General features: G+C 38.2%; 2 protein-coding genes across 5 annotated transcripts in view; one reads left to right on the forward strand and one right to left on the reverse strand.

Moving 5' to 3' along the window:
* The window catches only part of LOC145252376 (uncharacterized), a 453,386-nt gene that overhangs the window by 261,165 nt on the left and 178,439 nt on the right, over positions 1-13,782 (reverse strand). The gene's annotated exons all lie outside the window — the stretch shown is intronic.
* LOC145252427 (uncharacterized) overlaps positions 1-13,782 on the forward strand; it is a 38,669-nt gene that overhangs the window by 13,690 nt on the left and 11,197 nt on the right. For all 4 annotated transcript variants that reach the window (XM_080111824.1, XM_080111822.1, XM_080111823.1 and 1 more), the window contains exon 2: positions 6,274-6,599. In XM_080111824.1, the coding sequence (XP_079967950.1) occupies positions 6,298-6,599 (302 nt within the window). In that variant the 5' untranslated portion in view covers positions 6,274-6,297. The remainder of the gene's footprint in view (positions 1-6,273; positions 6,600-13,782) is intronic.

The following is a 13,782-nucleotide window of genomic DNA, read 5'->3' on the forward strand; positions in this document are numbered from 1 at the left end:
TTTCAGTACCGATTTCAATATTGATTCTAATATAGATTTCAATACCGATTTCAATACTGATTTCAATACTGATTTCAATACTGATTCCAATACTGATTTCAGTACCGATTTCAATATTGATTTCAATACCGATTTCAATACCGATTTCAATACTGATTTCAATACCGATTTCAATACCGATTTCAATATTGATTCCAATATAGATTTCAATACCGATTTCAATACTGATTTCAATACCGATTTTAATACCGATTTCAATACTGATTTCAATACCGATTTCAATATTGATTCCAATATAGATTTCAATACCGATTTAAATACTGATTTCAATACCGATTTCAATATTGATTTCAATACCGATTTTAATACCGATTTCAATACTGATTTCAATACTGATTTCAATACCGATTTCAATACCGATTTCAATACTGATTTCAATACCGATTTCAATATTGATTCAAATATTGATTTCAATACCGATTTCAATACCTATTCCAATACCTATTCCAATACTAATTCCAATACTGATTTCAATATAGATTTCAATACTGATTTCAATACCGATTTCAATACCGATTTCAATATTGATTCCAATATAGATTTCAATACCGATTTCAATACCGATTTCAATATTGATTTCAATATTGATTTCAATACCGATTTCAATACCGATTTCAATACCGATTTTAGTACCGATTTCAATATTGATTCCAATATAGATTTCAATACCGATTTCAATACTGATTTCAATACTGATTTCAATACTGATTCCAATACTGATTTCAGTACCGATTTCAATATTGATTCCAATATAGATTTCAATACCGATTTCAATACTGATTTCAATACTGATTTCAATACTGATTCCAATACTGATTTCAGTACCGATTTCAATATTGATTTCAATACCGATTTCAATACCGATTTCAATACCGATTTCAATACCGATTTCAATATTGATTCCAATATTGATTCCAATATATATTTCAATACCGATTTCAATACCTATTCCAATACTGATTCCAATACTGATTTCAATATAGATTTCAATACCGATTTCAATACCTATTCCAATACTGATTCCAATATTGATTTCAATACTGATGTCAATACCGATTTCAATACCGATTTTAATACCTATTCCAATACTGATTCCAATATTGATTTCAATATAGATTTCAATACTGATTTCAATACCGATTTCAATACCTATTCCAATACTGATTCCAATACTGATTTCAATACTGATTTCAATACTGATTTCAATACAGATTTCAATATAGATTTCAATACCGATTTCAATACCGATTTCAATACCGATTTCAATACTGATTCCAATACTGATTCCAATACTGATTCCAATACTGATTTCAATACTGATTTCAATACAGATTTCAATACTGATTTCAATATAGATTTCAATACTGATTTTAATACTGATCCCAATATAGATTTCAATAATTATTCCAATATAGACTTCATTACTGATTTCAATACTGATTTCAATACTGATTTCAATACTGATTCCAATATAGATTTCAATACTGATTTTAATACTGATCCCAATATAGATTTCAATACTGATTCCAATACTGATTTCATTACTGATTTCAATACTGATTTCAATACAGATTTCAATATAGATTTCAATACCGATTTCAATACCGATTTCAATACCGATTTCAATACTGATTCCAATACTGATTCCAATACTGATTTCAATACTGATTTCAATACAGATTTCAATACTGATTTCAATATAGATTTCAATACTGATTTTAATACTGATCCCAATATAGATTTCAATAATTATTCCAATATAGATTTCAATACTGATTTCAATATGGATTTCAATACCCCCGAAAGTTCCTATTTTTCTGATTCTAATTAATCATCCCAACACTAATAATTAAAATGATGTTTTTATAAAAAAAAAGGTGTTGTTTTTAATAACAGAGTTACAACAGTAACGTAAATAATAATTATCATAGATGACAAGAGATGGACTACATACGCCAGTTGGCATAAAACTTCAAATTTAAGTTTACGATTTCAGCTTAAAATTCATATGCAAAATCAAGTGAAATACTTTTAAAAAAACTTCTCAGCCACCGATTGTCATGATAAATAACACCCTACATTCAAACTCCTCAACCTAACATTCACAGACAACATGAATTGGAACAAATAGATTGAGGATATTGCCAAGGCTGCTGCAAAGAAGATGGGTCCCCTCTACTGTACTAGAAAATTACTGACATCAGAGAGCATTCTATATCTGTATAAAGCCACCATTTACTCATGCATGGAGTATTGTTGCCACATCCAGGCTGATGCAGCAACCAATTAAATTCTCCCTCTTGGAGAGGATGCAAAAAAGAATAGGTCTTGCACTGTCCTCCAAGCTACAGTTACTATCACATCGCGAAAGTGTTGTCACTTTGTGCTTATTTTGCAAGTACAAAGTAAAGCCTCCTGTTGCTAAGGCTGCTGCAAAGAAGGTGGGCTCCCTCTACCGTGCTAGAAAATTACACCTTCCAATGTCCTATATTTTTACAAGGTCACAATTCGCCCATGTATGAAGTATTTTTGCCACATCTAAGCTGGTGGATCTACCACTTGTTCCTCATTCTTAGACAAAGTTCAAAACAGAGTCTCAAATCTAATATATCCCACACTATCGGCTAATCTCTAGCCTCTGTTGCATCACTACAATGTTGCATCCCTGTGCCTGTTTTACAAATACTTTAATAGAATGTATTCCTAATGAACTCATAGCACTTATGCCCCTCACGGCATGTATAGCCTTTGAGCGTATGGAGAGACATCAATTGATCTCTTGAATGCATTAGGCAGCAATGTTCTGTTTATCTCAATTTGGATCAGTTAAGATAACATTTTGGATAGTCATGCTGTAAGACTACGTGTTACCCTGCTCGACAACAAACGCCAACCCTAATGTTCTTTCCATGGTTTTCTTTTCCTTCATCTTCTCTTCTGGCCGTGTTGTCATCTCTCACATTGGAAGCTACCAAGATAGAGGTGTGCATGGGTTCGCAAGTATAAAAAAATATAAACTAAAAAAATAAAACAAAACACAAAAAATATAAAAATAAAATAAAACAAAAATATAAAATAAAAAATAAAACAAAACACAAAATGCAGACTCCAGCACATTCTGCAAATATTAGTTGCAGTGTGTGTGCGTGTGCGTGTGTGTGTGTGTGTGTGTGTGTGTGTGTGTGAGAGAGAGAGAGAGAGAGAGAGAGAGAGATACCATTGATCCTCTACAGCAAGGGTCTCCAAATCTGACCCACCAAAGTCTTTAATCCGGCCAATGGAACTTTTATGGAAACCGTCGAAATATTCATGAAAAATGTTTTAATGAAAATGAGTGAAAATAGTTTAATGGTTTTTCTTTTTGTTCAGAAAATGATTAAAAGTAAAGGTTTTGGCGAATCTGCTTCACTAAAAAGCAAAGCTAACAGTATAAAATACGTCCAGGTCATTTTTTTAGTGGGGGAGGGGGGTGCACATAGCTTTAAAAAGTTGGCAATATCCCCCCCTACAAAAAATTTAGAGACCCTTGCTCTACATGCTAAGGTCCACATCTTTGTTTTGACGATGCTGTGTTTATTAGGTGACGTCATTTCATCTCGCTTTCCTAAAGCTCTTTCGATCTGTTCAAGTCACAACCTGCTTTCAACTGTTGCACACTGTCCTCAACCATTGCAAATTCATTATTAATTAATGGCCTCCATTCTGTCTCGAGAGACAATGGATACCTCTTGTAAAAGTGCCTGCGCATGTATTTGCTAAGCAAGAGTTGAGCAATCTCAAACCTCACTCGGCACTGCTTGATTCCATTGGCAAGAAGTCCAGAACAACTGGAAATAATGCCAACTCACTATCTGTGCCTAAATCTTAACACAGATTCCATGAACAAAGTTTCTTTCCCAGAACTGTTCCGCTGATCTGCTTAGTAGCTTTCAAATCCAATGTAAACAAGTTCTTGTTGAACCGTCTCCATAAATAATCAAAGTCTACTCAATTTACACCATTAACGATTACTAAACTACCATCTTACATTCATTAATCCTTATCCTCGAGTAGCTATCGAGCCTTGTGGTGACACAAAATTAAACAAAACAAAACTTTCTATACCTTTGTTCTTTCTGATAAAATTATTTCCTCTTTTTTCACTTCCTAACACTTGATGGCGGGAAGGAGTGTCGATACTATCACAATAAACGAAAATGTGATTTCAAACTGAAACATGACAGATCAACGAAAATGTGATTTCAAACTGAAACATGACAGACCAATGAAAATGAGATTTCAAACTGAAACATGACAGACCAACGAAAATGTGATTTCAAACCGAAACATGACAGACCAATGAAAATGTGATTTCAAGCTGAAACATGACAGATCAACGAAAATGTGATTTCAAACTGAAACATGACAGACCAACGAAAATGTGATTTCAAACCGAAACATGACAGACCAACGAAAATGTGATTTCAAACTGAAACATGACAAAGAAATAGTCAACCACCTCAGCAGGAATAACCTTCTTAGTGACACACAATATGGTTTCCGCTCTGCAAGATCTACCGCAGATGTGCTGACGGTTATATCCCACAGGATTAGTGAATCTCTTGACAAAGGCTTCCTTTCTAGGGCAAATTGCTCTTGACATATCAAAGGCCTTCGACAAGGTATGGCATAAGGGTCTACTTCACAAGATTTCCAGCTACGGTATAACTGGAAATGTTTTCTCGATTATTAAATCATTTCTCTCCGATAGGCTCATAAGAGTAGTGGTAGATGGACAAAAATCGGAGGCCTGCAATATAAATGCTGGAGTCCCTCAGGGGTCAATCCTGGGCCCAACTCTCGTCCTGATCTACATCAATGACCTCCCTAAACACATACTTAAATCATTCGTTGACATCTATGCTGATGACACGACCATCTACGGCAACACATCAAAGGCTGTAAATGACAAAGTTCTCTCTGATTCTCTGTCCTCCGATCTCGAGCGCGTGGTTCAGTGGGGGAAGATGTGGCTGGTTACGTTTAATGCATCCAAAACCAAACTCCTATCCTTACATCATCAACGCTCTGATCCCCATCTGGCATCAATTGTGATGGATGGCTCTCGTCTTGGGTGAGGCCCCGTGTTTTGACAAGCTTCTGGTATTGACCTTCACTCCTGATCTGAAATAGAAGACGTACATCAAGTCTGTTGCCAAGGTCGCTGGAAAAATGGTGGGATCCTTCTACCGCTCCAGAAGATATCTCACTACTGATGCAATTCTCTATCTATATAAAAGCCAAGTACGTCCAAGGATGGAATACTGCTGCCGTATCTGGGCAGGAGCTGCTAAAAACAGCCTATCCTGCCTTGACAGAGTACAAAATAGACTTCGTGGCTTAGTGGGGTATGCCCTTTTCTCTACCCTGCAACATCTCTCCCACAGAAGAGACGTTGCGAGCCTATCCTTGTTTTATCGTTATTTCCATGGCAGGTGCTCGTCTGAACTCCAATTTCTGGTCTCCCCTCGCCAATCTTTCACTAAAAACACCCGTCTAGCTGAATCCACTGTGAAAAATTTCCCCCACTTTATATCTGTGCCTAAATCAAAACGCGGATTCCATGAACAAAGCTTCTTTCTTAGAACTGCACGCCTGTGGAACTCTGTTCCATCTGCCTGCTTCCCACCGGACTACAACTTGGATGTCTTCAAGTCCAATGTTAGCAAATTCCTAATGAACCGCCCCCTTAAGTAAACACTTCATGAAATCTCCACACTAACGTAATGTACTTGCAATAACCCTTATCCCTGAGTGGCTTCCAGGCCTTGATAAGTGGTGATCACTGTGTAAAAAAAAAAAAAAAAAAAGAACCAACGAAAATATGATTTCAAACTGAAACATGACAGATCAATGAAAATGAGATTTCAAACTGAAACATGACAGACCAATGAAAATGAGATTTCAAACTGAAACATGACAGACCAATGAAAATGAGATTTCAAACTGAAACATGACAGACCAACGAAATGTGATTTCAAACTGAAACATGACAGACCAATGAAAATGTGATTTCAAACTGAAACATGACAGATCAACGAAAATGTGATTTCAAACTGAAACATGACAGATCAATGAAAATGTGATTTCAAACTGAAACATGACAGACCAACGAAAATGTATGGATGCATCTAAAGTTGTTCTTATATAATTTCTTGTTTCGTTTATTTTCAGGAAAGACTAAACATCCTTGCTGTAATGATGTACCCAGTGTCTAAGATGACAGACACCTTTTCGCCTTCACAGATGAAAAAATCCAAATCTATAATATTCAGTACCACGACGTCATCCATAACAAACGAACCATCAGAAACAAATACAGACATTACCGGAGCTGTTACCACAGCTTCTACCACAGTTTTTACCACCGAATTAATAACAACAAACAATGATAAAACGAATTCTGTCAACATTGCCGTCATCATCCTCAGCATTACTACTGCATTGCTTTTAATCATCGTCATCTTCTTCATCTGCAGACGGATGTTTGGAAAAGAAATGTAAGTAATTTTTTCTGGCATTCAAATATTTTTATTGAATAAAAAGGCTTTTACAAAATTTAATTTTTTACATAGATTTCCTATCCAGGGTGAAACGATAAAATTGTCGCCTAAAGAAAACAACTTTATTTTAAAACTTTTATTATAAAATCAATTCAGGTAACTTTATTATGTAGTAGAGCTGACATCTATTTAATGTAGCTGCCTTCAGCCTCAATCACTACCTTGATACAGGTCTGGAACTTTCCATGCCGGTGGGAGCTCGGTTAATACTCGGTAGATCCCGGCGATCAGGCTGGCTTTGGTGTCATGGGAGGTCGTGTTGGTGATGTTTTTAATGTATGACAAAACTAAGTAGTTCAGCGGTCGGGGGAGGAGTGGGGACAGTGAGAGAAGGGTACAAAGTCGTAGCACTCCTTTTGAAGTCATTGGACTTGTGGACCGGTGCCGAGCCCTGCTGCGACACCCAGGGTCTGCTAACAGCCAACTGATTGCACCAGCAGATCACCACACTCTCATCACATTCAGGTACACTTTGGTGTTGACTTTTAAGTCGACTTCAAAAATATGAGGTATTATAATGTGGCTCCCATTGAACAACACCAAAGACTATAACCGTGGCAGGAACTTTGTTTTCACCACCCTGGGCACGTTTTTTGTTTTTTTACAAGGAAGTCACCACTTATCAAGGCCAGGAGGCCACTCGGGGATAAGGGTTATTGCATGTACAGTAATCAATGGGACAATATCGTAGTAATCGTTAGTAATGGCGATCTGATAAGGTGTCTTACTTAAGGGGGCAGTTTATCAGGAACTTGTTTATGTTGGACTTGAAGACATCCAAGTTTTAGTCAGGTGGGAAACAGGCAAACGGAAAAGAGTTCCACAGGCGTGCAGTTCTAAGAAAGCTTTGTTCATGGAATCTATGTTTTGATTTAAGCACAGATAAAGAGTGGGGAAAATTACTGACAGTGGTTTCAGCTAGACAGGTGTTTTTCATGAAAGATTGGCGAGGGGGGGGCAGAGATTGGAGCTCAGACGAGCACTTGACATGGAAATAACGACAAAACAACGACAGGCTCACAATGTCCCTTCTGTGGGAGAGACGTTGAAGGGAAGAGAAAGGAGCATCCCCCACTAGGCTTCTATTTTGTACTCTGTCAAGGCAGGATAGGCTGTTTTTAGCAGCTCCTACTCAGATATGATAGCAGTACTCCATCCTTGGAGATACTTGGCTTTTATATAGATAGAGAATTGCATCAGCAGTGAGATATCTTCTGGAGCGGTAGAAGGATCCTACCATTTTTCCAGCGACCTTGGCAACAGATTTGATGTACGTGTTCCATTTCAGATCAGGAGTGAAGGTCAATCCCAGAAGCTTGTCAAAACATGGAGCTTCTCCAAGACGAGAACTATCCATTTCAATTGATGCCAGATGGGGATCAGAGCATCGATAATGTAAAGATAGAAGCTTGGTTTTGGATGCATTAAAGGTAACCAGCCATCTCTTCCCCATTATACCACGCGCTCAAGATCAGAGGAGAGAGAATCAGAGAGAACTTTGTCATTTATGGCCTTTGATGTGTTGCCATAGATGGTCGTGTCATCAGCATAGATGTCTACAAATAATTTAAGTATGTATTTTGGGAGATCATTGATGTAGATCAGGAAGAGAGTTGGGCTCAGGATGGACCCTTGAGGGACACCAGCATTAATACTGTGAGCTTCTGATTTCTGCTCATCAACCACTACTCTTATGAACCTATCAGAGAGAATTGATTTAATGATTGAGAAAACATTTCCAGTTATACTGTAGCTGGAAATCTTGTGAAGTAAGCCTTTATGCCATACCTTATCGAAGGCCTTTGATATGTCAAGAGCAATTGCCCTAGAAAGGAAGCCTTTGTCGAGAGATTCACTAATCCTATGAGATATAACCGTTAGCACATCTGCTGTAGATCTAGCAGAAAGGAAACCATATTGCATGTCACTAAGAAGGTTGTTTCTGCTGAGGTGGTTGACTATTTCTCTATTTAATATTGATTCCAGTAACTTACTCATGACACACAGGAGACTTATTTATCTGTACTGAGAGGGAGATGACTTATCACCTGAATTCTTAAATTACAGGGCATACTGATGAGGTTTTCCAGGGTGTTGGGAAGCACTTCTCCTTAAGACAACGCTTAAACAGTTTTGCATGTATGGGAGCAAGTTCTGGTTGAAGCTTTTTCAACACTATAATTGGAATGCCATCAGGGCTAGTTGCTTTACTGGAATCAAGGTTTTTGATTAGCTTGGCGACATCACGCACAGATATTTGTATGTTGCATAGTGTGTTGTCTGTTATAGGAGGAAATATGAGGAGTCGATGGCCTTCGTCACATAGGGTAGAATTAGCTGCAAAGTTCTTGGCAAATAGTTTGGCCTTGTCTGATGCTGACAAGATGACCTCAGGTTCATTAATGATAGTTGGAATAGAACGCACGCTTCTGTTCACGATCCTGTTTGCTATTTGCCAAAACTGGTGGGAACCAAGCTGCTGTTCAGCTCCTTTGAATTTAACGGACTGAGCATATAGCTCCCTTGCATTTTTTATTACTCTTTTACAGTGATTGCTGGCAGTCCTGAAAGCAGCTTTAATCTCATACATCTGTTACGTTGGTAGTTATGGAAAATGTGATTTCTGTGCGTGATGGCAGCAGCACATTCTGGGGAGAACCATGGCTGGCTGTTAGGTTATCCGGATTTGCATTTTGAGGGTGCTGGCAATGGTCCTGTTGTCATAACTTGGATCAACAGAAAGCATGAATTGTACAGCGGCATATCTCCGATCTCTGTGGTGAACATTGTGTCACTTTCAACATGTTCACGGTTATGGTCTTTGGTGTGGTTTCAAGTGAGGGCCACATCATGCCACCTCACATCTTCAAAGTCGGGTTGAAAATCAGCACCTGGATGTGTTGAAGAGTGGTGATCCCCTGGTGCAATCAGGTAGCCGCTAGTAGAACCTGGGTGTGGCAGTAGGACTCGGCACTGTCCCCACAAGTACAAAGAGATCCAGACTTGGCTTCAGAAGGAGTGCTACGACTTTGTACCTTCTCTCACTGACCCCACTCCTCCTGAACCTGCTTGACTACTTCGTTTGGTCATACATTGAGAACATCACCAACATGACCTCCCACAACACTAAAGCCAGCCTGATCGCCGCCATCCGCCGAGTATTCGACAAGCTTCCGCCAGCGCTTGTGGAAAAGGTATGCTCCCAGTTCCAGACCTATATCGAGGTAGTGATTGAGGCTGAAGGTGGCTACATTGAATAGATGTCATCTCTACTACATAATCAAGATATGTGAATTGAATTTCTCAATAAAAGTTTTAAAATACAGCTGTATTGCTTTCTTTAGGGCAACAAATTTATCATACCACCATGTATTTCCATGTTGTTAACTGAAAATTGTGGTAAATCAAAAGGTACAGAGACAATTATGTTTCTATACACGTATATTTCTAAACAAAACTGTAAACCAGGGGTTGGCAACCTCCAGCCTGTGAGCCAAATCCGGCTCCTGAATTAATTTTTTTGGCCCACCACCTTACTCTGGCTATAATAAAATATAAACGAACCAAACCAATTTTTCTTAAGTGATATCATTTAAATATAATATTTAATACTTGTTTTTTCTGCAAACATACAGAAAATTTATTTATATCCTTAATAGCAGTGTTGTCCTCGATGACAATGTAGCCAAAGCTGTTTGGCCCTCCTCCTATAATAAGCATACGTTTTTGCCCTCACATTCCAAAAGGTTGCTGATAGCTGATGTAAACGATTGGTTGATTGGTTGCTTGCTTTTGTTTTACGGCATATCAACCCTTTTCAGGTTATTTAATGCTGAATTCAGTGATTTTGAAGAACAATTTTTTAATAGAATATATTTGGGTTTTTTTTTTAAGTCGGTTTCTATTTAACTCATAATTGGGACCCTAACAGGTACTACCACTCCGGGTCAGAGTGGACCTGGGAGCAATGGCAATTAAAGGGTGGCTCCACACTCCCCAAGGCCCGCAAGCTGTAGCCTCACCATCGGTTATAGTTTAAGGTTGTATCCAAGACCGTAAACGATTGGGGATATTTTACGTAGCATAGTCCATAGAGTGAATGTGGAATTTTGGTTGCTACTAAAGTGAAAGTGACCAACAAATGGTGATAGAAACAAAGCTTGCATACATCTTTACATAATTTTTTCTGGTTGTTTTTTGATCGTCTCGTTTAAGATGCAAAATACAACTAAAAGAAAATGTGTATTTAGCGTTTGTCAAATCCAAGTTTCGTCAAATAACAAATAAAAACCGAGGATTACATTGCAAAATAATAAATTGAAAAAGAAAAACGTCTCAAGCTGGAAAGTTAGAAAAAAGAATAACAATTTGATGTAAAAAGTTGAAAAGAAAATCAAAGAAAGGAAATGTCTCATTATGGAAATGGATTTGTGTTTTCCTTTCCTTTATTTATGTCACACCAACTTTCTGTAACAGGACGGATATATATCTACAAATAAATACAAATTGCTCTTTATTATAAAGAGTAGTAGTAGTAGTAGTAGTAGTAGTAGTAGTAGTAGTAGTTTGCCTTCCACCCACATGGCAAAAATCGTATAATTCCACTCAGTATCTTTGGAATCTATAATTGTTCAGATGTATTTCTTAATTATGAAGAGTTGTTACCAGCGATTTCTTAAAATAAAAAAAAGAAAATGGTGGCTCTCCTTGGAAGTGAGTGACAGTAAGGTTTCCCATATTTCCACTACTTCCAATTCTATTTGATTATTATTGCAACTCACTCGGTGTTTTTCTGTCTGACATTCACCACTATATGAAAACTTTTCTCTGGAATCTGAGTAATAATAAGCCTCCTCAAAATTCCAATACTCTCTATTTTCTTTCAGTCGAGGTCTGGATGGTGCTATTCCTCTTTGGTTTTTCCATCCTCTTAAACTCTACAAGATCACTTTATCTAATACAAACCAATGTTGGTGAAACTACATTTACTTTTTTCCTATTTTTAGATGGGAGAGATTATATTTTTCTTATATATTTAAAGCAACACAATGGATTCCTGTGGACGAACGGACACAACTATAAGGTGAGATATATTCACCATATGGAAACTCTTCTGGCAGCTGTTGACAAGGTTATAAAACACAGAGATCCCATTTATGCCAGAATAGCAGCATACAACAACTGAACTCTTGTATGTCTGTGAGACATTGTCGACGATAAAATGCCAAAATAACATGAATCTGGCTGGTACACATTAGATGAAGAAAATTGCTGGTCTCACTCTATCAGACTCCATGAGAAAGTACATCAAACAATGACATCTAAACCTATATACAGCGTGGAATGATAAAATTGTTACCATAGAAAAGACAACATGATTCCATTCCCCCCTGACTAGAGAAATAGAACTAGAATCAGAGGACCAGGCCTTTATGTGCTTCAGACTAAATATGCAACACAATATTAGCTACTTGTATTTTCTCTACCGCTCTCCCTCAAACCAAGACTGTACCCTAATAAACAAAGTCTCAGACAGCATAGATATAGCACTCTCCCTCGATACTAGCGCACAAATACATGTATTTGGTGACTTCAATGTCCACCACAGTAACTGGCTAGGATTCTCTAATCACACAGACGTAGCTGGTAGCGCAACACATAGCTTCTCTATATCCCATTCCCTATCTCAGTTGGTTACATTTCCGACACGTTTCCCAGACCAGCAACATGCCTCACTTCTAGATCTCTTTCTGACAACGGTTCCCAATGACTGTACAACAAATGCCCACAGCCCACTCGGGAATGCTGATCACGCTGTGATAATGGTAGAAATCAGCCTAAATTCTTGCCCTAAAACTGAAGACCCACTACTCAAAACAACGAGGTATTACAAAAAGGCTGATTGGGAAGCCATCAGGGAGCTCATCAGAGATGCCCCATGGCAAAATATCTTTACTCTTCCAGTGGAACAGTGTGCAAATGAGACCACTGAATGGTTCAAAACTGCTATTGAAGCACATGTTCCCGCACGGAAATACTATAGCAAACCCCACTCTCCCCAATGGTTTACTTCTGCTTGTGCAGCTGCCATTTGTCAAAGGCAGCATGCGTTCTGCAGATTCAACCGACATAAGTCCAGCTCAAATAAACAGAAGTTTATAGAAGCTAGAAATAATTGTAAGAGAGTGATAGAGACAGCTAAGACAGATTACTCTGAAACCACCAGAAAACGCATCGAAGCACAGAAATTAGGAACCCGGGATTTTTGGAAAATCTACAACAGCGTAGTAAATAATGGACAGTCGACTATTCCCCCACTATCAAACGATCATGAGGTTGCTTGCACAGCAACTGACAAGGCTAATCTGCTTGCTAGTCGGTTTGCCTCAAACTCCACACTGAACTCGGTACACCACTCACTCCCTGATTTTCCTCTGCGAACAGACGCCTCACTAGATGATTTGAAAATCACCCCTTCTCAGGTACATGCTATTATAAAAAACCTAGACACCTCAAAAGCATGTGGACCAGATCTCATCCCAGCTGTGCTATTAAAAAAATGCTCTGCCGAGGTTGCTCCAGTTCTGTCCAAACTTTACAATAAATGCCTTAACGAATCTTGTTTTCCCGACTGCTGGAAAACCGCCTCTGTGGTACCAGTCTTCGAGAATTCTGGTGAAAGAACTGACCCACTAAATTATCGCCCCATTAGCCTCCTCCCGCTTTTCGCCAAAATATTTGAGTCCTTAGTTAATCAAGCCCTAGTCCAGCACCTAACGGCTGCTAAACTCCTGACTGACAAACAATATGGATTCAGGCAAGCCCGTTCAACAGCAGATATCTTAACTGTAGTTTCTGAACGTATATACCGTTCATTGGATAAAACAGGGGAGGGTAGAGTGGTGGCCCTCGATATATCTAAGGCTTTTGACAGGGTATGGCACGATGGTCTTCTAAGGAAAATTAGATCATACGGAATCACTGGAAGAATTCATAATGTAATTAAATCCTTCTTAAGTAATAGAAAAATCAAAGTTGTCCTCGACGGTCGTACATCCAAACAATACGACATAAATGCGGGAGTACCTCAGGGGTCTATCCTTGGACCTCTATTATTCCT

This window comes from Euprymna scolopes, chromosome 29 (genome assembly GCF_053919585.1).
Source record: "Euprymna scolopes isolate OS-2025 chromosome 29, ASM5391958v1, whole genome shotgun sequence".
NCBI lineage: Eukaryota > Metazoa > Mollusca > Cephalopoda > Sepiida > Sepiolidae > Euprymna > Euprymna scolopes.